Here is a 25,888-nt window from a genome sequence, read left to right as displayed (position 1 = left end):
AAGGATTTATCGCTATGCAGCGAAGTCGGCTTTTTTTTTTTTTCTTTTAAATTTAGAACTAGAGCTCTAACAGAGCTTGGCGGCAATCCCGCACAGCACTGCTGAGGAGAAGGCGGAAAACCCCTAAGCATCGAAAACAAGGAAATGTGATGCAAGCTTCGGACCTCGCAAACCGAAATTCCCTCTCAGCAGCGCCTCCCAAAGCCAATCGCGGCCTTCTCGGGGAGAAGGTGAGGCGTCTCCAGACCCCGGCTAGCCGCAGCCCCGCTCCTTTCTCCTGCCTACCCAGCAGCACACAGACGAGCACGTGAGCGCGGCCCAGCTGTGCCTCAGCTGACCGTCTCTGGATTGGCTGAGAGCGACGAGGGCTGGGGTGGGGCCTGGCCGTCTGCGTCGCTCCCCATTGGCTTTCAGGGAACCCGCCTCCCCCTCAGGTGAGGCGGGCTGGCCAGAGTGCGCGCCGGGTCCCGGCGAAGCGCGCCCCCGACGCTTCCCCCCCCACTCCCCCGCCTCCTCGTGCGCGTCCCCGCGCGCGCCTCCGCCTTTGCCCGCCGTCTGCCGCTGCCCAAGCTTCTCAGTGCACACAGCCGCCTAGCGTGAGGGGACGCGAGGATCGAGCCGCCGCCGCTTCTGCCGGTGCGTCGGGCCCTGACAAGCAGCCGCGAGAGAGGCTCTTCGGAGGCGGCCCTGCAGCCCAGCGATTGTCGCCTGGGGTCTCACGAGGGATTGGCCGCCGCGCACCCCAGCCCTGTCTGGACGTGCCTCCCCTTTCTCTCTCCCTCTCGCTCTCCCCTTGTGCGGAGGCAGCCAGCGGCTTTGGACGGGCGAGCCTGGGGGCCGCCGGCCACGAAGGCTTCGCCGGGACCCATTCACCATGGAGGGCGCGGGCGGCGCGAACGACAAGAAAAAGTAAGCCCCTTCCGTCCGCCAGCCGCCGCGGCGGGCGCCCGGGCCGTGCTCGGCGTCCCGGGGATGGGGAGGGGTGGGGGTGGGGGGGCGCCTTTTTGTTTCTCCGTCTTCTCCCCTCCCCTCTTTCCCCCAAGCTCGCCGGCGGGGGCTCCCCTCTGTCCACGTCGCCATCTTGTCGTGGGGGGTGGGAGACGCCTCGAAAGTGCTTTCTGGGGCCGAGGGCAGCCCCTGCCCGCCGTCCCCCTGAGCGTCGGGTGTGCGTGGTGTGGAGGTGGGGGGGGGATCCGCGTGGCCCGCTCTCCTCCCTCCCCGGCTCCGAGCCCCGCGGGCCGCGCGGGGGCCCCCCTCGGGGCGGACTGACCGGCGCCCCGAGACCCCTGGAGGGGAAACGAGCCGCCGCGCTTCCCGCCCGCAGCCGCTCTGGGCGCCTCTGGAAACTTGGCCCCTGGGCGGCCCGTGCTGCACGCCAGCCCCCGGCTTCGCCTCTCGGCGCGGCCCCCGGGCTCCCGACCATCCCACTCTGCGCGCGCGCGCGCACACACACACACACACACACACACACACACACACACACACACACACACACACACACACCACCCCCTACACACCACATACTACCCCCGTAGACACCACACACACACACACCATACACTACCCACACACACACTCCACACACACACACCACACTACCCCCCTACACACCACATACACACACCATACACTACCCACACACACACTCCACACACCACACCAAACACACACACACACATACACACAAACACATACACACGCGCGCGCGCGTGGTCGAACGCGGCCACCGAACCCCGCCGCACGGTTCGGCCGGGGCCGGTGGGCTTTGCCTTTGTGCAGGAGAGGTTTTTGCGGCTGCGAGGGCCCCGCGATACGAACTTTTTTTTCGGTTTGCACGTGCAGGTTTGGTTTTGGTTTTAGTTCGCTTGGAAAAACTTGCTCGACTTGGCGAGTGTGAGTAACGGGAATTTTAGAGAAACAGCCGCCTTTGAATAGAGAACACCAGCATGGGATACTATCGTGCGTTCCTATCACCTGTCAGGACCGGGGCGAGGGGGGGCGGGCGGGGGAGGAGGGGTGCAGACTTGGTCCATGAAAGATACTCGATTTCTTGCAAATATCTTCGTAGAAACGTAGCGGCTTGGCAGAAATTTGGGCGAACGGTTTTAGTGAGGTCGAAATAGAAGTACACGATTTCACTATAGATGGAGCAGAGGATGCTGCAGAACTTTTATTTTCTTACTTTCCTGATATTTGGGTGTATTGAAAGAAAACCTTCACGCTATATCGGAAGTAATCATGCTCTTAGAATTTACTGCAAGTTTTAAAAAAAGTACTTTGAAATTTGAATGTAGAAGATACATGGGGTTCAGAGCTGTGAACGGAACCGGTGGGCTTGAGTGGTTCCCCACTCCCCCACAATTTGATTCACTTTGGTATTTTAAAACTTAAGAGAAATTTACTTTAAGAAATAGAAGATTTATCGTAGGAATTGTGGTTAAGTAGACTGTCTTTACTGTTAAGTCCTTCCACTCGGGAGAGATTAACTTCCCTAATCGGTATCGGTAGAAGATAAATTTGTGTGTGTTCTTGTAATTTTGTAGCTCCTCTTTGGTTCCTAGTCTCTAGAATAATATATTTCCAATATGTGTGTACTGTAGAAAGCACTTAAAAATTCAAGAGTTGCCAAGTAAGCAAGTCTGGACTTAGTTAATTCCCAGAGTTTCCAAGAATTAATAGCAGTTAATTTTTGCAGAAGCGATTACAATACTTTTAATGAAATGACACTGCTGTATTGTAAATCTAAAGATTATCTCAGTGTGATGCCAGTTTTGTCATATGCTGAATCATACTTAAGACTAAACCGAAGTTATGTACCAATCACTTCCTTTTATATGCAATATTATAGTTACTTCTTTGCAATTCACCACTTGAGAATATCAAAACCAGCTTTAATGTAAATGAAATAATTAGCTCTGTGAAACACCCCCCTTCAAGTTATAAAATGAAGTTTGGATTTTCCTCAATCCCATCTGTTATTTTCAAGATTTTATCATTAAAAATATTTGCAAATCTGAACTCAGATGGAATCATTTCTTGATATAGAGGGCCTTAAAACTGAAAAACTAAGGCACTATTAATGGTGGCCACTCAACATTTAAATATTTGTTAAACATGCCTGATTTTTGGACTTAATATTGATCATTTTCAAACTTTCTGACAAGGGTGATTGAGGCACAGGATTTTTCTTTTTGCAATTTTCCATTTTAAATGAACTTCCAGAATCTAGGTAGAAAGATACAGTTGTCCTTTTGAAAGAAGGTCCGAAAAACTAAAAAAGCTGAAGGATTGAAAGAAATCAGAACGCAGAATGCTTATAATAGATGTAACATAGGGGCATTTCCTATAAGTTTCTCATAGTAGAAGCTAGACTTAACCACTTTAATGTTGATTTTTAGGCTTCAAGCCAGATTACTTCAAATTTTCAAAAGAAAAAAGGTATTCAGTCATTTAAGTAAGGACACTGGGAATAGACATCCTCAACTCCCTTCTTTAGGGGAGTCCTCAGAAATCAGTGAGCCCCCTCATCTATTAGTAGACTTTTTTGTTACAATTTTATGTCCCTCTTGTTTGAAGAGAAGCATGCCTGTAGCTCCGGAGACCACTAGAGACTAATACCTTAGAGTTCAATCTTTTCACTTGTTGCTTTATATATGTTTGGGAAGTTGCTGAATGCTTCTAAATCTGTTTTCCTCCTTTTACAATGATGGTATCAGTGACCATTTTAGCGATTATTTGAAGATTAAATAATCTCCAGTGAGTAATTGGAGTCTTGGTAATACTATATTTGAAAATAGACATGACCAAGTTACAATTAAAACTGCTACAACATTTAAAATTTAAAGATAAATTTTAAAATTATCTTTCCAGATAATTTATTTTAGTTTCACTTGTCTTCTTGGAGCTTTCTGCCTCTCCTGAAAATAAAAAGGCTAACACTGCATTTGGACCTTTACAAAAATGGATCTCTTGGTTATGTTGGTGTCCAGTCTCAGTTATTTTTTGACATTCACTCTAGACCCTCTTCACAAGCCTTTACTTCTTTGTTTCCCTTGCATCCTGCTCAAACTAAACTACTTTAAATGTATCTTTGTGTTATAAACACATAGTTAAATGTTTAATTCAGCAAGATATTTGTGAAGAAGGCACTAATCTTAACTGATAGAGTATGGAAGTTTATTCCATGAAGATCCACTACGGAACTTCATTTCATTTGAAGAACATCTAATCTTCCTGCAGGTGTCTGTAACACTAGAGGTTACAAAAGGTTTGAGCTCAAGGTTAAGATTTTGTGGTGGTACTCCTGTATGTTAAGAGAGGAGTATAGGAGGCAGAGAACTAGTCTCGACAAATTTTTTTTAAGGACTTTTTAGTTTCTTCCGTAGTGAAATGAAAAACCTTATGTGTGAATGTTTGATTACTGCATTTGTTCATACTCATTTTTAATACAACTTTAAAATTTAGAATTTTTTAATGTTTCTATTTTTATGGGTGCCACACCCCCTCCATGTGGAAGTGTGAGGGGCATATGGTGTCTAGAGATGGAAGAACCCAAAGCCACAAGCGTAAAAGGCATGCTTTCTACACTTGAGCTACATACACCCCTAACATCTTTAAGACTATATTCTTCCTTTCTTTTAAATTTAAATTTTTTGGCAATATCAGGCAGTGCTGAGCCTCCTGGCTGTACTTACTCGGGTGCTTCTGATGGTGCTCGTGAACCAGAACAAAGACTAGTCTTATCTAAGATTGTTTAAAAAGGTCTGCTTCTAAACTAGAAGAAAATAAATGACAAGCCAGGGCAGTAGTACAGTGTGCCTGCCTTGTATGTGACCAACCCAGGTTTGATCCATGGCATCCATTAAGTTTCCCCAAGCCCTGCTAAGAATGATCACTGAATGCAGAGCTGGGAGTAAGTCCTGAGCACAACTGGATGTGAATCTAGATGAAATTTGATCTTAATAAGAATTTTTTCTTGTTTCTCATTGTGTGCGTTGGGAGCAGTTATTGGTGGATTTTATCCAGTTGTGTACTACTTGTGTATATGTTTATATGTTTTCTGCTAGAGTTAGAAAAATAATTTGTGACAAATGTACGAGCAAAAGTATGGTGAGAATTTAAAAATGAACTACAGTCTTGGGATTTTAAAAAGTAATTGTATTCCGGGCTGAACCTATAGTACAGCGGGGAAGGCGTTTGCCTTGCATGCGGCTGACTCAGGTCCCATCCCTGGCATCCCATATGGTCAACCCAAGCACCACCAGGAGTAATTCCTGAGTGCATAGCCAAGAGTAACTTGGGTGAGTTACTTGGTGAGTAACTTGGGTGAGTTAACTCAGGGTGAGCATCAACATTCTGATCCCTGGCCCTCCAAAAAAAAGCAAAAAAAAAAAAAGTAATTGTATTCTTTAGTCTCTTGGAACATCAATAATTAAGTATTTTCTAGTGCTTTGGGTATTAACAACTTTGTTTTTAGGGCTGATCACGGTTAAGGTTCTTGGTTTGCATGCAGCTGGCACCACACAGTCTCCCAAGCACTGCTGACAGTAAACCCTGAACACAGAGTGAGATATTGCCTAAGAAAACCAAAAATAAGTAACTTTCAGTGTGTTTCTTCAAAAATAAAATGACAAATATTTATTACTGGAAGTAGCTCATACAGAAAAATGTAATACATAAAATCTAAATTTGTAAAAACAAAAGATTTTCTTGACTTTTTGAAAAGTCACTTCATGACTTTAAAAGTAGTTATAAGGTGAATGTAGGGTTTTTTTTGTTTGGTGCTTTGTTTTTGGTGCCACACCCGGCAAAACCGTGAATTACTCCTTGCTCTGTACTCAGGAATTACTCCTGGTGGTGCACATGGTACCCTAATGGAAGGCTAGGGATCAAACCTGGGTCAGCCACGTGCAAGGCAAGCACCCTACCCACTGTACTATTGCTCCAGTCCCAAATGTGTGTCTTTTTTGTATGTGTGTGTTTTAACAGTGTAATATAGTATGAATAAAACTCAATCATGGATAACTTTGTGACCTTGTAATTCATTGGGATTCAATTAAAAAAATTAATGTAACATAAAATTTTTCATTTAGCCATTTCTAAGTGTATTCTAAGTACAGTAGTGTTAATAGTAAACTCACATTGCGGTATGACCAAGCTCCTGAACCTTTTCATCTTAGAAAATCAAAACTATAACCCCAGAACATTTCCCAGTTCCCTCCTCTTCATTAAGTCCTGGCAACCCCCATTCCATTCTGTCTCTTTGAATTTGACCACATAATACCTCATATAACTGGAATAATGGTTTTTGTCTTTTTCTGACTGAATTATTTCAATTAGCATAATGTCTTAAAGGTGCATTCACACTGTAGCATGTATAGCAGTTCTTTTTTAAAGACTGAATAATATTCCACCCTAGAAAAATTTATATATTCATTCAGAGAATATTTAAGTTTCTTCCTTTGGTTATTGTGACTGTGTCTACAAATACTTTCTCTTTGAGATTTTGCTTTCAGTTGTTTTAATTATATACACAAATATAAGATTGCTGGGTCGTAAGATAACTAATTTTAAACATACAATAAGTATTTTAGAAAACCCCATGCTATTTTTTTAATGGGACTGCACTATTTTACATGCCCACTAACAGTATAAGGGTTCCTGTTTCTTCATATCTTCCCTAGCACTGTTAGGTTTTTATGATAGTATAGCCATTCAAATGAATGTGTTAATTGTTGTGTTTTTGTAGACTTGTTCGTGAATAATTAAATTGAAGTCAATAACAAAGAAAAATTGTTAGTGGAATCTGTATCAAAAATGATGCTAAAGACCCCTAAAATGAATTTTTTCCCCAATAAGTTCCAGTAGTTTTACAGAAAAAAAGTATTGTTTAAATGGCCCAAGTACATGCTATTTTTGAGAAAGTCCTATTAAATATGTAACCCTTAAAAGAAAATTTAAAACAATAATTGAAGTTACTTATTTTGTTTGTTTTGGGGCCAAACCCAATAGTACTCCGTGCTTACTCTGGCTCTCTGCTCAGGGATCACTCTTGATGGGACCATATTCAGTGCCGTGGATCGTAGATCAAACCCATCAGACACATGCAGGGCAAGCAAGTTACCCACTCTACTGTGCCTCTGGCCCCATGGAATTATGTGTTTTTTTTTTTTAAGTGAAACAGAATAGTTTTTATTGAGTTAAGAAAGATGTGAGGAGAGAGAAAGGGAAAATACATGTTCAAGAGACAGCATGGGCTTCTCCTGAGTGGAAAAAACTACAAGCAAAGAAAAGCAAGTGAGATATGTCAAGGAAGAAAATAGGCTTGAAGAGCCAAGTTATTTTTTTTAAAAAAAAGAAAACCACTAATTTGAAAAAAGCTGTACTGAAGAAAACTACTAAATTAAAAAACAAAACAAAACCTGTACCCTTGTGATCAGAACTATCATTTGAATAATTAAAACATTCTTGCTTGTAAATATTAAAAGACTATTTTAAAGTATGTTTTTCAAAATTTATTGTTTGGTAAATGAGACAAATTTGGTGATAGAACATGACTTACTATAGCTTTTTACCCAATTGTTTTGGAAATCACAATTTGGAGGAGTTTATACCTGACTGTCCTCTGCTCAGGGCTTCTGGGTCAGCACTTAGGGATCACTTCTGGTGGTGAACCATATGAGATGTGGGATTTTGGAAATCTAACCTGGGTCAGCTTCTGTGAGCTGAACTGCCTTTCTGATTCAGAAACATTTGTTTTAAATAACTTTCCTTACATGTTCTAATGTAAACAAATTTCTTTTAAGTCTCATGCTCATTTTTCTAGTATAAAATTAGATACATGTTTCAACAGCAAAATCACTAATAGACTCAACTTGAAATTTGTGATATAAGAGAATAACAGTGCACTCCTAACACATAGTTGAATGGCCAATGAAACAATGAAAGAATACTTGAATGAACAAAGAGACGGCAGAGATTTGAAGATTTTTAAAAGATGTTTTAAAAGCTACTCTCCTGTATTTTTATTCTTTTTTATGTGTTTTTCTTTTTGTCTCATCTTCTATGTCCCATTTTTCATAAGAATTATGAATTAATAGAAATTAAACTAGGAAACCTTTTATGTTACTTAGAAATTTCTGGAATCTTAAGTTTTAACTTTATTTTCTTACTGATAGTGTGAGAACCGATTTAGAAACTATTTTGTTAAATGCAACTGTGTAAGGTGTATTAAACCTTAAGAATGTAAGGTGTGGGGCTGGAGCAATAGTACAGTGGGTATAGGACTTGCATGCAGCTGACCCAGGTTCAATTCCCCGGCATCCCATATGGTCCCCCAAGCACTGCCAGGAGTAATCCTCTGAGCATTGCTGTGTGTGACCCAAAAAGCAAAGGAAAAAAAAAAAGAATGTAAGATGTGTTAAACCTTAAGGAGGTTTGCCCCACAGCTTGGAAAATGGCCTCACATGCTGGGGGGAAAGGCAGCTCAGATAGAGAAGGAAACACCAAGTAGAGGATGTTGGAAGGACCCATTCGGGTTGAAAGATGCGAGCTGAAAGTAGACTATAGACCGAACATGATGGCCACTCAATATCTCTATTGCAAACTGCAACACCCAAAAGGAGAGAGGACAAAGGGGAATGCCCTGTCACAGAGGCAGGGTTGGGTGGTGGGGGTGGTGAGAGGGATACTGGGGTCATTGGTGGAGGTAAATGGGCACTGGTGGAGGGATGGGTAAACGATCACTGTATGAGTAAAATGCAAACACAAAAGTTCAGAAGTTTGTAACTACATCACAGTGATTCTCTAATAAAATTTTTAAAAAAAAATTAAAAAAAAGAATTACTTAGTTTTGTACACTACTTTTCGTTATGTGACATAGTAAATACAAGTAATATCTGTTATTATGTTTAGGTACTTAATGTTGCTGATATAGCAATGACTGAGTAACAGCCTTCAAAAGAATTCATAATCTAGGATAATAGATGTAGCTTAGTGTTAGAGCATATGCTTTACATATATGAAGTAGTCCTGGATTTGATCCCTAGCACCAAAACAGAAAGAGTTAATACTGTACTGAAGACCTCTCTATGGGACAGATAATTTAAGTGCAATCTTAGTATTTTCTCTTATGGCCTTTAGGGAGAGGGCGTTGGAGCCAACCTGGTGTTTTTGGGAACCTATATGCAGTGCTCAAACGGGTCAACCTGGAATCCCTGCAATATTTCTTCAGTCCCTCTTATGATCGGTTTTCAGCCTTAAAAAAATGTCCATTGGTTCATATCTGTTATGGTAGAATTAAGAACATTTCAGGACTTTAGAGAATTTAAATAAGCTTGAGTTCTAGCCTTTAGATTTCTTATTAAATAATTACAATACAGACCTTCTTAGAGGATATAATTTACATGCGAGTAAATTACAAGTACACAAGTTTGTGAAGTCTATAAAAATTAGGTTTAGTTTAATACTGCCTCGTAATATGTAATTTTTTTTTCTTTTGAAAACAATTTTAGGGGCTGGAGATAGGATCCAAGTGGTTGGAGCACATCTAGCATGTATGAAATCTTGAAAAATCCCTTCTCCCCTCTTCTCCCCTTAAACACCAGACATGGCCCTTATAAATATATATATATATATATATATATTTATATAAATATGTTTTGTTTTTGGTCCACATCCAGTGATGCTCAGGGGTTACTCCTGGCTCTGAAGGAATTACTCCTCATGGTGTGTGGGGAACCATATGGGATGCCAGGGATTTATTTATTCCAGATCAGCCACATGCAATTCCCTACCTGCTATACTATCATTCCAGCTTCCAAAAATATTTTAATTATAAAAATAACATCGATTCTCATTGTAAAAATTGTCAAGCTCCAGAGATGCGTAGGATATAAACAATTTTTATCACTGCATTTGCAGTCTGCTCAGATAATCACCATGATAATTCATTATGTTTCAAATAGAACTTCTCTTTATATCTATACAATTTATATGTATAATTGTTCTGCTTGGCTTTGTGTAGCTACATGCATTGACTAGCTCAGCCCTTTTTCCTTTTATATCTATAACTATATCTTGGTTAAGTCTTTCCTTGCCCAATGCCAGCAGTTACTTTATTCTCTTGAACTATATATTTCTGAGCAAGGATGTCAGTTGGTATATTTCTAATGAATTGTTATTACAGTTAAGACTGTCTGAATGTCTCTAAACTAAATGTGCATACACTACTTTTTGAAATAGATTTACACAAGGCCTTTCCATTTATCGTAAGCATCTTCCTTCTTTCTTTACTTCCTCATTTCTTTCCCTTCCCCCCTTCTCTTGGCAGTGCTCAGGACTCACTCCTCACTCTCTGCTCAGGGATCAATTCTGGTTAGGCTCAGGGGATCATATGGAATCCTGGGGACCAAACCCTTGCAGCCATGTGCAAGGTGGTATTATAGTCCTATCTGTTCTAATATTATTCTTGCCTTTATGGGTATTTTTTGAGAGACATATATATGCCTCTCAAAGAGCCCAGCAAGCTATCGAGAGTATTCTGCCTGCATGGCAGAGCCTGGCAAGCTCCCCGTGGCGTATTCCATATGCCAAAAACAGTAAAAATAACGGGTCTCATGTCCCTGACCCTGAAAGACCCTCTAGTCGTTGGGAAAGACAGTAAGGAGAGATTGCTAAGACCTTCCAGTCATTGGGAAAGACAGGAGAGGGCTGGGACCAATGGAGACGTTACTGGTGCCTGCTTGAGTAAATCGATTAACAATGGGATGACAGTGATGACAGTGATACATGATGGGCATTTTCTACATTAAAATGTTTAGATTAATTAATTACGTATTATTCAGTATGACCTAGCTTCTTTGTTTTTCACTGATAACAGCCTTGTAGTTAACATATGAGACATGCTTAGGACAGTGCCCAGCAAATATATGTATAACAGTGTAGGCCTTGCATGCGGCCAGCCTGGGTTAAATCCCCAGTACCCCTCCCCCACAGTGATCTCTAAGCACTACTGGGTGTGGTCCAAAAAACAAAAGACAGTGTTTGCTATTTTTGTCATAAGTATTATATTTTACTCAAGATAATTGTTAATAGTTGCTGCATTAGACACTTGTTTCTAAAATTTATTACTATAATCTTTATAATCAAATGCAAAAATTTTAGATATTAAGATTTATGCTAAAAGTTTTAGATGATAGTTCTTTCATCTAACTTTAGAGGTCATTGCAGTTTGATAAAATTTCAGAAAAATTACTAAGGGATGTGACCCAGGTATGTGTCTTAGCTGCAGAGCCCTTGTGTTGTAGTATATGGGTCCCAGGGTTTGGTCCCTGGCAGCACTTAAAGTTAATAATAGAAGCTCATTTATCTATATTTTGAAATTTATGCAGCTGCTTGGAATTTTCTTTCAAAAATTAGTGTTTGGCCTGGCAGATAACTCAAAGGGCTGGTCTGTAGGGAGCCTTAGGTTCCATTCCTGACTCTGTGCAGTCTGCAGTCTGCAGTCTGCATGGAGTCAGGAATGAAACCTAAGCACTATTAAATGCAGCCCCCAAATAAAACAAATGTCTTATACTTAATAATAAACATTATTGTTTATTACCATGGTCCACTGAATTTCCCTGTAATATCTGGTTAAGAGCTATGCAGTTTTAAGAATCTTTTTAAAAACATGTACATGCTTTTAAATAGATAAATAAGTATTTGAAATGTAATGTGAAATGGCACAAATTGTCACCTCAGCACATAACTGCAGATGAATATACCTGGATGTTCACTTAATTCATTACTCAGTAAATTTTATAAAATAAAAGGTGACGTAGTTATGAACTAAAATCACAAGAAGAAATTCTCCAACATCTATCCTCAATGAGCTCGTATTCCATTAATCCATAAAGAGCAGTAAAAGGCAATATTCATTTAACAAATGAGAATTCCACGATGAGAAATCAGGTATTTCTTATCCTCTAGAGACATTTCTTTCCCACATAACAAAGGCACTTGATATATAGTGAAATGGACAGTTAATTCAGGTACTGTCCACGGCAACTGTTACCTTCCTAAAATTAGATAAAGTGGTGACTAGTTCCAATTAATTCTTCTGAATCAACCTGAAACATGCATCAATATTTTCTAAGTTTTCTATTTTTAGCAGATGGTCTAACTCAAGAAGAAAAGATAAAGTTGGCGTCCACAATGAATTGGCTGACTAAGCAATCATGAACCTTTCTCAGCACAATGCATTCCTTGATGACTATGGAACTGTTTATAATTACAGAAAAATTAATCTTTTATATAGTTTTCAGTTTTAATGTTCACCCCTCTTCTTATCTTTTTTTACTTTTTTGTTCTTTCCCAAAGTCTTAGATGATTCCTCTGGAGAACTTGTGTAGTATGTTTCTGGCACAGTTGTTGATGTGCTTAAAGCGATCTGGGCCCAGCAGAATCCCCCCGTACCAGCGTGAGACCACCACCATGACATTCCTCACGTTCAAAATCTCCTTGAGATGGAGAAGGCACCCACCACCTGCTGTCTCCCCATCATCTTCGCAGTCCTGTAGGAAGGTCTGCTTATCCTCACAATATATTCTGTACGCTAGTGGGTGGCACTAGCTATTTTCTTATTCTCATATGATTTGGCAAGAACCATTTTCATCTTTTGAGGACAAACTACCGGAGCCAGGTGGGCCTGAAAAGTACTTCTTTGGTCTATGATAAGAACACCATGATCAATGGGAGGTAATTCTGTGCGATTTTTACTGATATCAAAGTCTAACGCTTTTATTGGATAAAACGCTTTTACTGGATTTGCTGGTCGACATGCTAAAATCATGTCTTCTTCAGTATCAACATCTTCCTCTTATGTTTTTTCCTTTTGTCTGGGCCTGGTTCTGTCATATAAGATTTCTGTATTAGAACATCTCTTATTTTCTCCACCCACAGGTAAAGAATACTTTCACCAATATTCTGTATGTATATTTCCTCAAGGCTATTTGATAAATCCATATGTTCTTATTGGTGTAGGGCGGAGAGGTAGTACAGTGAGTGGGTAAGGCACTTGCTTGCACAAGGCTGACCCAGGGTCAATCCCCAGCATCCCATGAAATTCTCAAGGCACAGCCAGGAGTGGTTTCTAAGCAGAGAGCCAGGAGTAACCATTGAGCATTGTCAGGTGTGACCCCAAAATAAAACAAAATGTGTTTATGTAATAACATTTGGGTTTCTTTAACAGCTGATAAGTACCTGGCTTGTGTTTCTCACTGAGGAAGTGTAACTAATTAGAAGCTCTGTTCTGGTTACTGGATCAGTTATAGAATGGGATAAAGATGGCAGAGCAGCCCGGGGGTAGGGTAAGAGTGTGCTGTATGTACGTGACACATTTCCCACATGCACTTGGCTGTCTTTCTCAATTTTATGACTTTGGGGAGAGAAGGAACAAACCTTCTGATTTGAATTGAAGAACAAGGAAAATCCCCTTTTTTTCCCCATTCTTACCAAATCTTACTTTTTATCAATGTTTTGTATTGTTTCTTTCATCAGTTTTCCACTAGACATCTAACTAATAAATTTACCTTTGAGATATCTTAAAATGAGTCTTAATCATTCCCTTCAACATATGATTGAGGACAATTGCCCCAACTAACTGGTTACAAATTGACCTGAGATCATCTTCTAAGGGGAGGGAACAGATCGCCTTCTAAGTGGGGCAATTTGGGCTGGTACCAGATCATGGAAAAAGCATCTGAGAGGGTGGATGCAAAAAAATACTTTAGCTCAGTGTTTTTAATAAGCACGTAGCAAATAGCCATGGGCTGTAATGGATTCTGAGAGCTAAAACTATATTTGGTGTGTGTTTAAATGTTGAACTGGAGCAATAGCACAGCAGGTAGGGCATTTGCCTTGCATGCAGCCACCCAGGTTCAATTCCTCTGTCCCTCTTGGAGACAGACAGGCTACCAAGAGTATCCTGCCTGCATGGCAGAGCCTGGCAAGCTACCTGTGATGTATTTGATATGCCAAAAACAGTAACAACAAGTCTCACAATGGAGACGTTACTGGTGCCTGCTTGAGTAAATCGATGAACAACAGGACAACAGTGCCACAATGGGAAATGATGATTTCTCTGATTTTTAAACTTCCAAGTCCTACTCATTTTAATATTAAACTTATAATTTAAAGCATAATATATTGGTCTTTTGGAGACTGAAGTGATATTACAGTAGGTAGGACATTTCCCTTGCACACAGCCACCCTGGTTAATTACTGGCACCTCATATGGTCTCCCAAGGCTACCAGGAGTGAACCCTGGGTGCAGAGCCAGGAGTAAGTCCTTAGCACCTCTAGGTGTGGTGCCAGCTTCCTACCCCCTATTAAATAATTAAAAAAACTATTAGATATATGCCATAAGCCCTGTTTCTGAATGCTCTAAACATACCTTGGATAATGTTTACTCCATGAACATGCATTTTCAGATTCTAGATAGTGGTATCTGAAGTTTAGAAATAAGAGAGCGTGTGCCCAACAGCTGCTTAGGTGGTTTTTCCTTTTCTTTGATTATGTTATCTTTATTCAAAGTCCACAAACCACATTCTGTCCCTACAATTTTTGGAACACACCCACTGGCCTTTATATAAGGCTAATTTAGCATGGACATGTAGAGCACTTGCTTACATGTGAGACCCTGGATTCAATCTTTGCATCACTGTCACTGTCACCCTGTTGCTCTTCGATTTGTTTGAGCGGGCATCAGTAACGTCTCCATTGTAAGACTCGTCATTACTGTTTTTGGCATATCGAATACGCCACAGGTAGCTTGCCAGGCTCTGCCATGTGGGCGAGATACTCTCGGTAGCCTGTCTGGCTCTCTGAGAGGGGCGGAGGAATTGAACCCGGGTTGGCTGCATGCAAGGCAAACGTCCTACCCACTGTGCTATCGCTCCAGCCTATCTTTGCATCATCAAAGAAAAGTAAATAAACATACCAGACTCATTCAGTTTCTCGACTATAAACTTTGTATTGTCTTGCTTACTCTGACCTTATACCTGATAGTCATGTCAGCCCTATGAATTCTTATGTCATCTTAAGTTTTTTTCAAATTGCACTTTATCCATATCTTCCTTAATTCATTGTCATTCTCTAATTTATTTTTGGTAGGAGAAAAGTTGTGTACTTTACTTTTAATATAGATACTTAAATTATATTACTTTCTGACTTCTCCATAATGCTTAAAAGCAATGCCACCACACTGAATGACAGACGTTTGCATCACTCTTTCTCATTGATACCACCGTGCTTTAGGAATTTCTTCACTAAAATACAGCAATTGTTCAAGTCATGGAACTGGCAAAAGAATATAAATAAATAAAACCATCCCAGCCATACTATGATATGTAAAGAGAATGTTTAGTATTAAATACAGAGGTATATATATTTTATAGCTTTGCAAATTTTATTTATAATTAAATGGTAATGTTGGGACTTGAGCTTACTTACTTTGTAATAGCCTTTATGAGTTCTAAGTGTATTCAGAATTTATCTGCTTTTGTTAAATGATTATTTTAATGCTTAATAAAAATTTCAAGGTGGAAAAACTGAAGTAAAAATGCACAAGAATTGTAACCACCTACTATTTCACTTTAAACTTTAAAATTATCAGTACTGGGGCAAGAGCGATAGAACAGCAGGTGGGTGTTTGTCTTGCATGAGGCCGATCCAGCTTCGATTCCTGGCGTCCCCCAAGCACCGCCAGGAGTTAACCCCTGAGTATCTCTGGGTGTGACCCAAGAAGCAAAAAAAGAATAAAATAAAATTTAAAAATAAAATTATCATTACTAAAGAAAGATTATCAGTTGAAAATTGAAAAGACTTTGTTATTTAACATTTTTGATTCTTTTCTTGATCTTGATGTGGACTGGAGCGATAGCACAGTGGTTAGGGCGTTTGCCTTGTACGCAACCGACCCGGGTTCGATTCTTCCGTACCTCTTGGAGAGCCTGGCAAGCTACCGAGAGTATCCCACCCACACAGCAGAGCCTGGCAAGCTACCTGTGGTGTATTCGATATGCCAAAAACAGTAATGACAAGTTTCACAATGGAGATGTTACTGGTGGCCGCTCGAGCAAATTGATGAGCAACAGAAAGACAGTGCTACAGTGCTATTATTTCACTGCCTAGAAATTCCATTGTCAACCTTTGGGCACAACTATTTCGGTCTTGTTTAAATTTTCATCTATTTTTACTCTGAAAAAATGAGATTCTTGGAATTTTGTAAGATTCTTCTAAGGATTAAATTAGGTAACAGTTGCTAGCAAAAGTATGTGGATTTTAATGTTCTCTATATACTAAGTATGGCCTAGTATAAACCACTCTAACCTTTATATCAAAACCTATTCTCGAAATGTAAGATGCCAAGCACATTTATTAAAGGGTAGAGGACTACATGCTGTTTTTAGAGATCGTGACACTCAGAAAAGGTCATAACCTAACTAATAAATTTATATGGGATTGTTGTAAGAATAACGAAAAATGTTTACCACCTGTCAGAGATGTAATTCACTGTTAAAGAACATGCTTTGCATGTGAGGCAGAGCACTCAATCTCTGACACCACCAGGAGAAATTTGCCACAGAGTATGTAGTGAACATTCAAGTGTTGAAATAATTTCATTAAATATTATTTTTTAATGTTTTTAAGGTTGAATGGTATTGCATTATCTAAAAATCCCATCATACCTCTTTTTGAGACACTTAAATTCATTGATGTTTTCTGTTAGGGCATTATAGTTAATAGGATCTTAACTATAACATTTCTTTTTTACTTTTCTCATTTTCCTATTGTTCTTTCTCCTTCTCTTCCCCTTACTCCTCTCGTCTTCCTCTTTTCTTCCTCATCCTTCCTCCCAAGTGCACTTAGAAGGCTCAGCAATTCTCGGCCTGTGGTTCAGTGCTAGGACTGAATAATTCTGTGCTGCTCAGAACCAGGGCTAGACGCTGTGATGCTTGTGTGACTAGGTAATGCTGTAGATAGATTGAACCAGAGTAGACTGCCTGCAGGGCATGGGCCTTAACCCCTATACTCTTTCTCTGGTCCCTGTTTAATAGTGAAATATAAAAAGTAAAATTAGGCTAAAAAGTGTGAATTTCAAAGCTTTCAAAAGTATTGCTTACTTATCTTCTAGGAAGTGTGTGCTAGTTTATACTCTCCAGCAGTTATCAGAGTACCATTTTATCATTTATTAAAGTTTCTTTTAACAGCGGCAGTTTGGTTAAATTGTGTCTTAGGATTCTTTTTATTTCAAGTTACAAAAGCAATGCAGTTTTTTTAAGAGATTAAATGCCAGTTACTGGCTCTTACAATCTAACGTTGGTTAAAAAGACAGTTTTATCTGAAGTCTCAAGTGTCTGCACAGGTGTAATTATCCTTGACTTTCTCTTGAATATTATTTGACAGATTGGCTTTACTCAGCATGTTGACCTCATTCTGTCATTGACATTGTCTTTATTGTAAAAAAGATGGCCAGTATCATTTTCATACTTACATCCAAAAAATGTATGATTTTTTTTTAAAGTGGAAGGAGCATAGATGTAAGTTAATTGGTAGAACACGTGTTTTATGTGTGCAAGGCCCTGAAATTTCATTGCTTAATAATGCATAAGCCCCAAAATATCAAACGGATTTAGCCCAAGTTTTAGAAAAGTGAAATAAAACTCCTTATCCAAACACTTCTCTTTCCTAGTGCTATATACCAGTTTACCCTGCTAGACTATTTATTTATTTTATTGTTTGTTGTTTGGATTGGGGTCTACAACCAGCAGTTGCTCAGGTCTTCTGCCAGCTGTCACTCCTGGTGGTGCTAGCGGAGATAAATGGTACCAGAGATAAAGCTAGAGTTAGCCACATGTAAGCCTTAACCCCTTTATTGTCTCACCTGGTCCCTGGTCTGTGTGTTTTTAACCATGTGAGTGGGATTCCTTTGTATCATAAATTAAATGTCATTGTAGATTATTTGCCTTGATATAGATTATTATTTTCTCATACGTAGGACTTTTGATCCTGGTATTAAAATGGATAGAGCTGTAATTTTTTCTTGTAAATCAGCTCAGTTAATATTTTAAGAAGTTTTCTACCAAGCAGTTTTTCCTTTTTGGTGGGGGAAAGGGTACACCTGGCAGTTCTCAGAGCTTACTCTTACCGGTTCCCTACCCGACCCCAGCCACCACCACCACCATCACCCCCGGCCCCCCACCCCTGTTCTAGCTGTGCCTTTTGGGAAGACTAACATTTTATCTACTATGGGTTAGTGTTTATTACCTTACGCAATGGTGAGGGAGTGGGGACAGAGATAGTACAGTAGATAGGGCACTTCCCTTGCATGCAGCCTGACCTGGGTTTGATCCCTTTCACCTCATATGAGTCATGTCCTGAGTCTTGCAGGAGTGGCAGAGAGCCAGGAGTAAACTCTGAGCAACACCAGGTGTGACCCAACCTCCTGTGTCAAAAAGAGTATATGATAACTAATGGCAAAGAGGTTGAGATCTAAACTGGCTCCTTATTTTGATAGCTTATAAAGGACTTTTGATCGGTTCTGGTGTTAATAGCTTCAAACAGCTATCATTTTGACACTTAATGGCTGTGTGAAGTTTCGTAAGTTGCTTTACCTTTCTAGGTTTCCTTTGTAAATTGGGATGATAAGAATAATTGCCCAGTAGGATTATTGTGTAAATGAGATATTAATGCATGTGAATATTCAAAACAGCCTTTGGTAAGGACTTAATAAACTTGGAACTATAATTCTAATCACATTATTATAATAGTTGTTTTCAGATTTTTTATTATCTTGAAGTCTCATGATAATGGTTTAGAACCATTCAAGCCTTTTTCAAGAAAATAAGCTAAAGTTGAGGTCTTTTGAGCTAAACCACCATTGAACTTGCGTAGTAGGATAATACTGCTTTTCCTTTACATTGATTCTTGCTCTAATTAATATCCTTCCTGTGTAGATTAAATAAGAGCACTTGGTTTTTGTGTATGTGGACATGTTATTCCAAAACAATAATTTGCATAATAGTAAAGGCTGGAGCGATAGCACAGCAGGTAGGGCGTTTGCCTTGCACGTGACCAACCTGGGTTTGATTCCTCCGCCCCTCTCGGAGAGCCCGGCAAGCTCCCCGTGGTATATTCGATATGCCAAAAATAGTAACAATAAGTCTCATAGTGGAGACACTACTGGTGCCTGCGTGAGCAAATCGATGAGCAATGGGATGACAGTGATACAGTGATAATAGTAAATAAAAATATTCTCAAGGGTATTTTTTTATTATTAGAGGATAGGAAATTAAGAATGCCTTCTTGAAGGCTGGAACAGTAGTAGTATAGGTGGGTGGGTGCTTACCTTGCACGAGGCAAAACCTGGATTCAATTCCTGGCATCCCATATGGTCCTCCTGATCACAGTGCCAGGAGTTAAGTCCTGAGCATCACCAAGTGTAGCCCAAAAAACAAAAGTGGAGTGCCTTCTTGGGCTGAAGAGATAGTACAGTACAGTGCGTATGGGATGTGCCTTTCATGTGCCCAACTTGGGTTCCGTCTCTAGTACCCTAAATGGTCCTTAAGGTCCTTAAGTCCTACCAGGAATAAGCCTTGAGCACTGCCAGGTGTTGCCCAAAAGCGAAACAACAAAGAATGCCTACTTTTCTGTGCTTTTTTTTTAGTGTTCAGAGCTAATTGAATGTCTTTTGACCTGTTTGTTGGAAACTGTCTGGCTTTTCAAATAAATAACAGCTAAAATGTTTAAATGGGTTAAGTGTAAAATTAACAGTCGAGTCTTCATTACAAATGGCAGAGGGGTATTTTCCTGGATAATGTGAACAAATTAATTTGAAAAATTCAAATGGTTTAAAAATGTGTCCAACCAGAGATCACTGTGACTTACAACAGCATATATATGTATATATACGTATATACATGTATATACGTATATGTGTGTGTATATATATATGTGTATATATATATATATATATATATATATATATATATATGGGCTGGATCAATAGCACAGTGGGTAGGGCGTTTACCTTGCACTTGGCCAACCCGGGTTCAATTCTTCCACCCCTCTTGGAGAGCCCGGCAAGCTACTGAGAGTATCTCGCCCGAACAGCAGAGTCTGGCAAGCTACATGTGGTGTATTCGATATGCCAAAAACAGTGACAATAAGTCTCACAATGAGAGACGTTACTGGGTGCCCGCTCGAACAAATCGATGAGCAACGGGATGACAGTGACATATATATATACACACAAATACATACATATATATAAACATATATGTATATAGAAAAGTATTTTTACATATAATTTATCAAGCAGTGTTGAATTGTTGGTGGCTTTGGTCACAGTTGAATGTTTCATTTTTTATATTGACACATCTTTAACTTCCATTAAAAAATTTTTTTACTTGTGGATTGAAATTTTGCGAAATAGTGATTTCTGGACTTAAGTTTTGTTACTCATTAGATGTCACAGGAGCATTTTCTGCAGTTGTGTTTACTAAAATGGCTTCTGCTTATAGAATTTTCTCATACACAGATACATACACATATAAATAATTCTTAAAAGATAGCCTACTTTTGGCAACTGTGAATACTTAGCTCTTTATTCCAGTATTTCTTAATGCTTAGAGGACTTTAGATGTCTTTTGAAGCAAAATGATCCCTTTGAATATTTGATATGCCCAGGTCTTTACTTAATATCAATAAGCCCTTAGAAATTGTGACTTAGAAATAACACAGACACCTAAAACACAAAAAGAGTTTTATCACAGGCTAATTAATATAAAGAGTTAAGTTCCTAAAGCATATTTCTGGTCATGAATATGTCACCACAGTTTCAAATAAAGGCCTCAAAATGTTAATGTTAAATAAAAATTTATATTGGTTCTCTCTCTCTCTTTTTAACATCCCTAAGGTTTGTTTTGTATTGTATTTGGGCCGACCTAGCAATACTCAGGGATCACTACTGGCAGGGCTTGGAACCATATGGGATGCCTGAGATCAAACCCAGATTAATTGTGTGCAAGACAAGCGCCCTACACATGGTACTGGTACTGTCTCTCCAGAAATTCAGGGTTTTAGATGTCCAGAGCCAACCCATCCTTTAGCTTTTCACCTCAAGGCACACACAGAAATACACACTAACAATTCTTCATTTGAACTAGAATAATTTAGATATACTAATAAACTCATAGTGCACATCTGTAGGATATAGGGGGGAAAATGACTGTGATGAGACTTTTTCTCATCAATGCTATAATGAAACCATATTGAATAAAATTATATTATTTATGGACCTGTTGTTGCATTTTCAGAAATGTAACCCTAACCCTTTCCTGATTGAGTGGTACTATGTTTTCTATAAACAAATGCAACCTCAAATGCATAAGGCATAAGGACCATTTAGATGACCCATAGTATGTTTTTCTTTTTCTTTTCTTTTCTTTTCTTTTTTTTTTTTTGCATTACCCAATAAAATTTAAAAACTTTTGGTGACCTAAATTTGTGTATTTGGAGGGCATTCTGTAGGCCCATACTCAGCCGTGCTTGAGGATCAGTATTGGTGGTCCTTAGATGTGGGGGCTAGAACATGTGAGGTGTCAGGAAAGAATCTGGGTTGTCCACATTCAAAGCAAGTATCATACCCCTTATACTATCTTTCCGGCCCATGACTATGAATTTGGATATACAAGCCTGGGCCTCATGCATATGAGGATTTATTTCTGTGGTATTTAAGTAACAGACTAATTCTTGGTTGATAACTATAATTCTAGGGGTTGGAGAGATTGTACAGGGTTTAAAGAATGCAAACTCATAATATTTTGCCTTGTATCTGACCATCCCCTGATTGATCCAAGTATCATTTTTTAAAAAGATTTTAAGTATCTTCTTACTCATTTTCCTGATGCTTATTTTCCTTCCAATATATTGGCTTATTTTCAAATTCTATTTTTGTTTGTTTGGTTTTGGTGACGCCCAGCTCACTCCTAGCCATGATCAGGTGCCATATGCGGTGTCAGGGATTAAACCTGGATAGGCCATGTTCAAAGCAGATGCCCTACCCTCTGTCTCTGGCCGATGTTCAAATTCTTATTCACAGAGTCTAAACTAGCTTAAATGTATTATTCCTTAAATATGTTGTCCACGCTCAACACTTCTTGGATTTGTCTTAACATTTAGCTACTAAAACCTAAACCTTAACCTTCAAATTCTGCACAACGCAAGTACTTTTAAAGGTAAAGAGATACTTATGATCATGTTCGATTTGATCAGATATCCTTAAAAGTACATAACTTAAATAAATGCATCTGGAATTTTATAGGTGTTTCATTTGTTGGTAGCTTAGATTAGATTGAGTAATCAGGAGAGGGCTGGAGTGATAGCACAGCGGGTACGGCATTTGTCTTGCATGAGGCCGACCCAGGTTCGATTCCTCCGCCCCTCTCTGAGAGCCTGGCAAGCTACCGAGAGTATCCCACCCGCATGGCAGAGCCTGGCAAGCTACCCATGGCATATCCTTTATGCCAAAAGCAGTAATAAGTCTCACAATGGAGACATTACTGGTGCTCTCTCAAACAAATTGATGAACAATGGACTACAGTGCTATTTAAATACGATCACGATCACGAAATCCCGTTGATCGTCGAATTGCTCGAGCAGTCTCAGTAACCTCTCCATTCGTCCTATCCCTGAGATTTTAGAAGCCTCTCTCTACTCGGCCTTCCCAACGATGCCAAGTAAGATAAGATACCGCAAAGCGGCCGCGCGCTTCCTGGAGCTTGCTTTTAAGTCTCTGTATGTTGGCCGTTGATGAGATTGCACACACCTGGGTTCCTCTGCCAGTACCTTCATGTGTGAGGCTTGCCCGAACGTGTGGAGAGGGGCCTTGAGCATGGCCGTGGTTAGGTTCCGGTGGTCTTCAGAGCCTGCTCAGGGCAGGGAGGGAAGCTGGAGCCCATCCCCTCCAGGGGCCTCGGGGAAGACAGCCAGGCCTGTGGACAAGAGATTCTCTGCCATTTAAATACAGTGATATTTAAATCAAGAGAGAGGGATAGTAAGTCTGACCAACTTTACCATGAAGATTCTGAGTATCTGGACCAGTTGTGGCATTTAAGGCAGCATTTTGATTTATTTTGAGATTACAGATCATTTAAAAAAATAGTTTTTCTTGAAACAGATGTAATCCATTTCCTTCTCACTAGCAAATTTGTGAAGGAAACTATATCTGCAATAATAAGGCCTACAGGGACACACAAGATCTCCCCTCTACCTCCAGGAACTGGTGTGTGTGTGTGTGTGAGAGAGAGATTTTTAAATGTTATACATGTGATTTGCAAACTCAAATGAGGCATTTCTAAAGCACATAAAAATCAAATTTATAAACTGTTGGCATTGTTGTATTTTCATGGTAGTGTAATCAACTGTTTAGGCTTTAAAGAAAATTGTGCACACAGTCACTTGATTCTCAGAAACTGCAACTTTAAATGAAACAATTACAAGGAAATCGTGTTCTCAGATAATGTACTTTTCAGCATTAGGCTGGGATTTTTTTTCTCATCTACAAAAAAATGTATGTATAATGAAACTTATTTAAGGACATGTTGTAGAGCATTGAAAAAATTCCTATTTAACTACATAAGTAGCTTACAAGTACTTAAGTTTTTATTTTTCATATGACTTAAATGACATAAAATCCAATGAAGGTATTTGTCTTTTATAATAATAATACTGAAGTGATAGTGTGATAGTATTATTGTGTGATCATGATGATAAGTGATCATATGGGGCATCAGGAAAGTGATAGCGGGTAGGACATTTGCCAAGCATGCATCCAATATGGGTTCGATTCCTCCGTCCCTCTCTGAGAGCCTGGCAAGCTACCGAGAGTATCCCGCCCTCATGGCAGAGCCTGGCAAGCTACCTGTGGCATATTCGATATGCCAAAAACAGTAACAATCTCACAATAGAGATGTTAACTGGTGCCTGCTCGAGCAACAGGACAAAAAAATGTATTGAAGTAGCAAACAGTTTTCTGTTTTATATAATTTAAATACTTGTTCTAATGCTTCTTTGGCAAGCAGAAAAGTGTAGATTGTTTAAATGAAGGCAACCTAACAAATTTTCCTCATATTCTTTTCTGTTAAATAGGATAAGTTCTGAACGTCGAAAAGAAAAGTCCAGAGATGCCGCCAGATCTCGTCGAAGTAAAGAATCTGAAGTTTTTTATGAACTTGCTCATCAGTTGCCACTTCCCCATAATGTGAGCTCGCACCTTGATAAAGCTTCTGTTATGAGGCTTACCATTAGCTATTTACGTGTGAGGAAACTTCTGGATGCTGGTGAGTTGGTTAAGAAGGGTATAATAGGCCTGCAAATTAGAAATTGAAGTACTTAAATAATTTTTTCCAGAAGGTTGTCACACTTTTAATCCCTCGTTATGATACCCCTTTTAGTACTTGCATTAATGCTTTAATCTGGATTTTTAATAGGCTTTTCTTCTTTCTTCTGCCCCACCTACCTTCCTATACCTTCCTTGGAATAATATAACCACTTTTTGGTTTTCTGTGGTTTTCGTTGCTGTCTTACATTAAATAGTCATGGGAAGCAGCTGGCAATTGTACACTTTTCCCCCTCGCCCCTTGCTAAAGCCACACCCAGCTGTACTCAGGACTTACTCTTGGATCTACTCTACACTCAAGAATCACTCCCTTTTTTTCTTTTAATTGAATCACCGTGAGATACATAGTTACAAAGCTGTTCATGATTGGGTTTCAGTCATAGACTGTTGCAACACTAGCTGGATCACCAATATTCCCTGTTCCCCTCCCACCCTGCACCTCTGGCATCACTCCTGGCAGGGTTCAGGGGATCATATGGGGCGTCAGGAAAGTATAATTCATTACTTTTTTTTGTTTTTTAGGTGATTTGGATATTGAAGATGAAATGAAGGCACAGATGAATTGTTTTTATCTGAAAGCTTTGGATGGTTTTGTTATGGTTCTCACAGATGATGGCGACATGATTTACATTTCTGATAATGTGAACAAATATATGGGATTAACTCAGGTAAAATGTCTGTGTATTAAGATATGTTCTGTATATTTTTGTGATTTCTTTTTATTATAGATCTAATTATTTTAATGTGTTTACAGTTTGAACTGACTGGACACAGTGTATTTGACTTTACTCATCCATGTGACCATGAGGAAATGAGAGAAATGCTTACACACAGAAATGGTGAGAGGAAAAGTCTGTTTGATTTAATGTGACAAGTGTTTTAACTTAATCAGATGCCACTAATATTTTAAGCAAAAAATATTTTCTATCTTTGAGGCATGAGGAAGTCATTATAGAAATAATAGGTATTTAGATAGTTATTGAAGTTAACATACTAGTTTGCATTCAAGTTCCCCAGAAAATAAAGAGTGTCTCTTTATTTGTCACATCAGAATAGTCACAAAGATTCAAGACTATGTAGTTAGATTGCAAGGTATTAATGGTTCTCCACACATTCGCAACAATTAAAAAGACCCGATAAAGACTCCTAGCTTTTAGGAATGAATTGTTATAAATAATCAGATATTCTGAGATTTGGGGAAATTACCTCTTTAATTTAAAAAACTTGAATAAAGTCTTTTGTATGATCCTCGTAAGGAAGAGCCTGGCAAGTATGGAAAAGCCTGGTAAACTCCCCGTGGCTTATTTGATATGCCAAATACAGTAACAATAATAAGTCTTATTCCCCTGACTGTGAAAAACGAAAACTCATTGGGAAAAATGAGTGAGGAGAGGCTGCTAAAATCTCAGGGCTGGGACAAATGGAGACGTTACTGGCACCCACTTG

At 39.5% G+C, this 25,888-nt stretch overlaps 1 protein-coding gene and 1 pseudogene across 2 annotated transcripts in view; one reads left to right on the top strand and one right to left on the bottom strand.

Annotated features, from left to right (window-relative positions):
- The first annotated feature begins 510 nt into the window (after window positions 1-510).
- Window positions 511-25,888, top strand: part of HIF1A (hypoxia inducible factor 1 subunit alpha) — a 49,523-nt gene continuing 24,145 nt past the window's right edge. The window contains exons 1-4 of one of the 2 annotated variants that reach the window (XM_055131623.1): window positions 511-909; window positions 24,193-24,383; window positions 24,965-25,110; window positions 25,197-25,281. In XM_055131623.1, coding sequence (XP_054987598.1) covers window positions 875-909; window positions 24,193-24,383; window positions 24,965-25,110; window positions 25,197-25,281 — 457 coding nt within the window. In that variant the 5' untranslated portion in view covers window positions 511-874. The remainder of the gene's footprint in view (window positions 910-24,192; window positions 24,384-24,964; window positions 25,111-25,196; window positions 25,282-25,888) is intronic. The other variant, XM_004612374.2, reaches the window with a different exon arrangement.
- Window positions 12,211-13,005, bottom strand: LOC101538643 (protein IMPACT-like; annotated as a pseudogene).

The sequence above is a fragment of the Sorex araneus genome, chromosome 3 (genome assembly GCF_027595985.1).
Source record: "Sorex araneus isolate mSorAra2 chromosome 3, mSorAra2.pri, whole genome shotgun sequence".
Lineage (NCBI taxonomy): Eukaryota > Metazoa > Chordata > Mammalia > Eulipotyphla > Soricidae > Sorex > Sorex araneus.
This window is presented reverse-complemented; position numbering and strand designations above follow the sequence as displayed.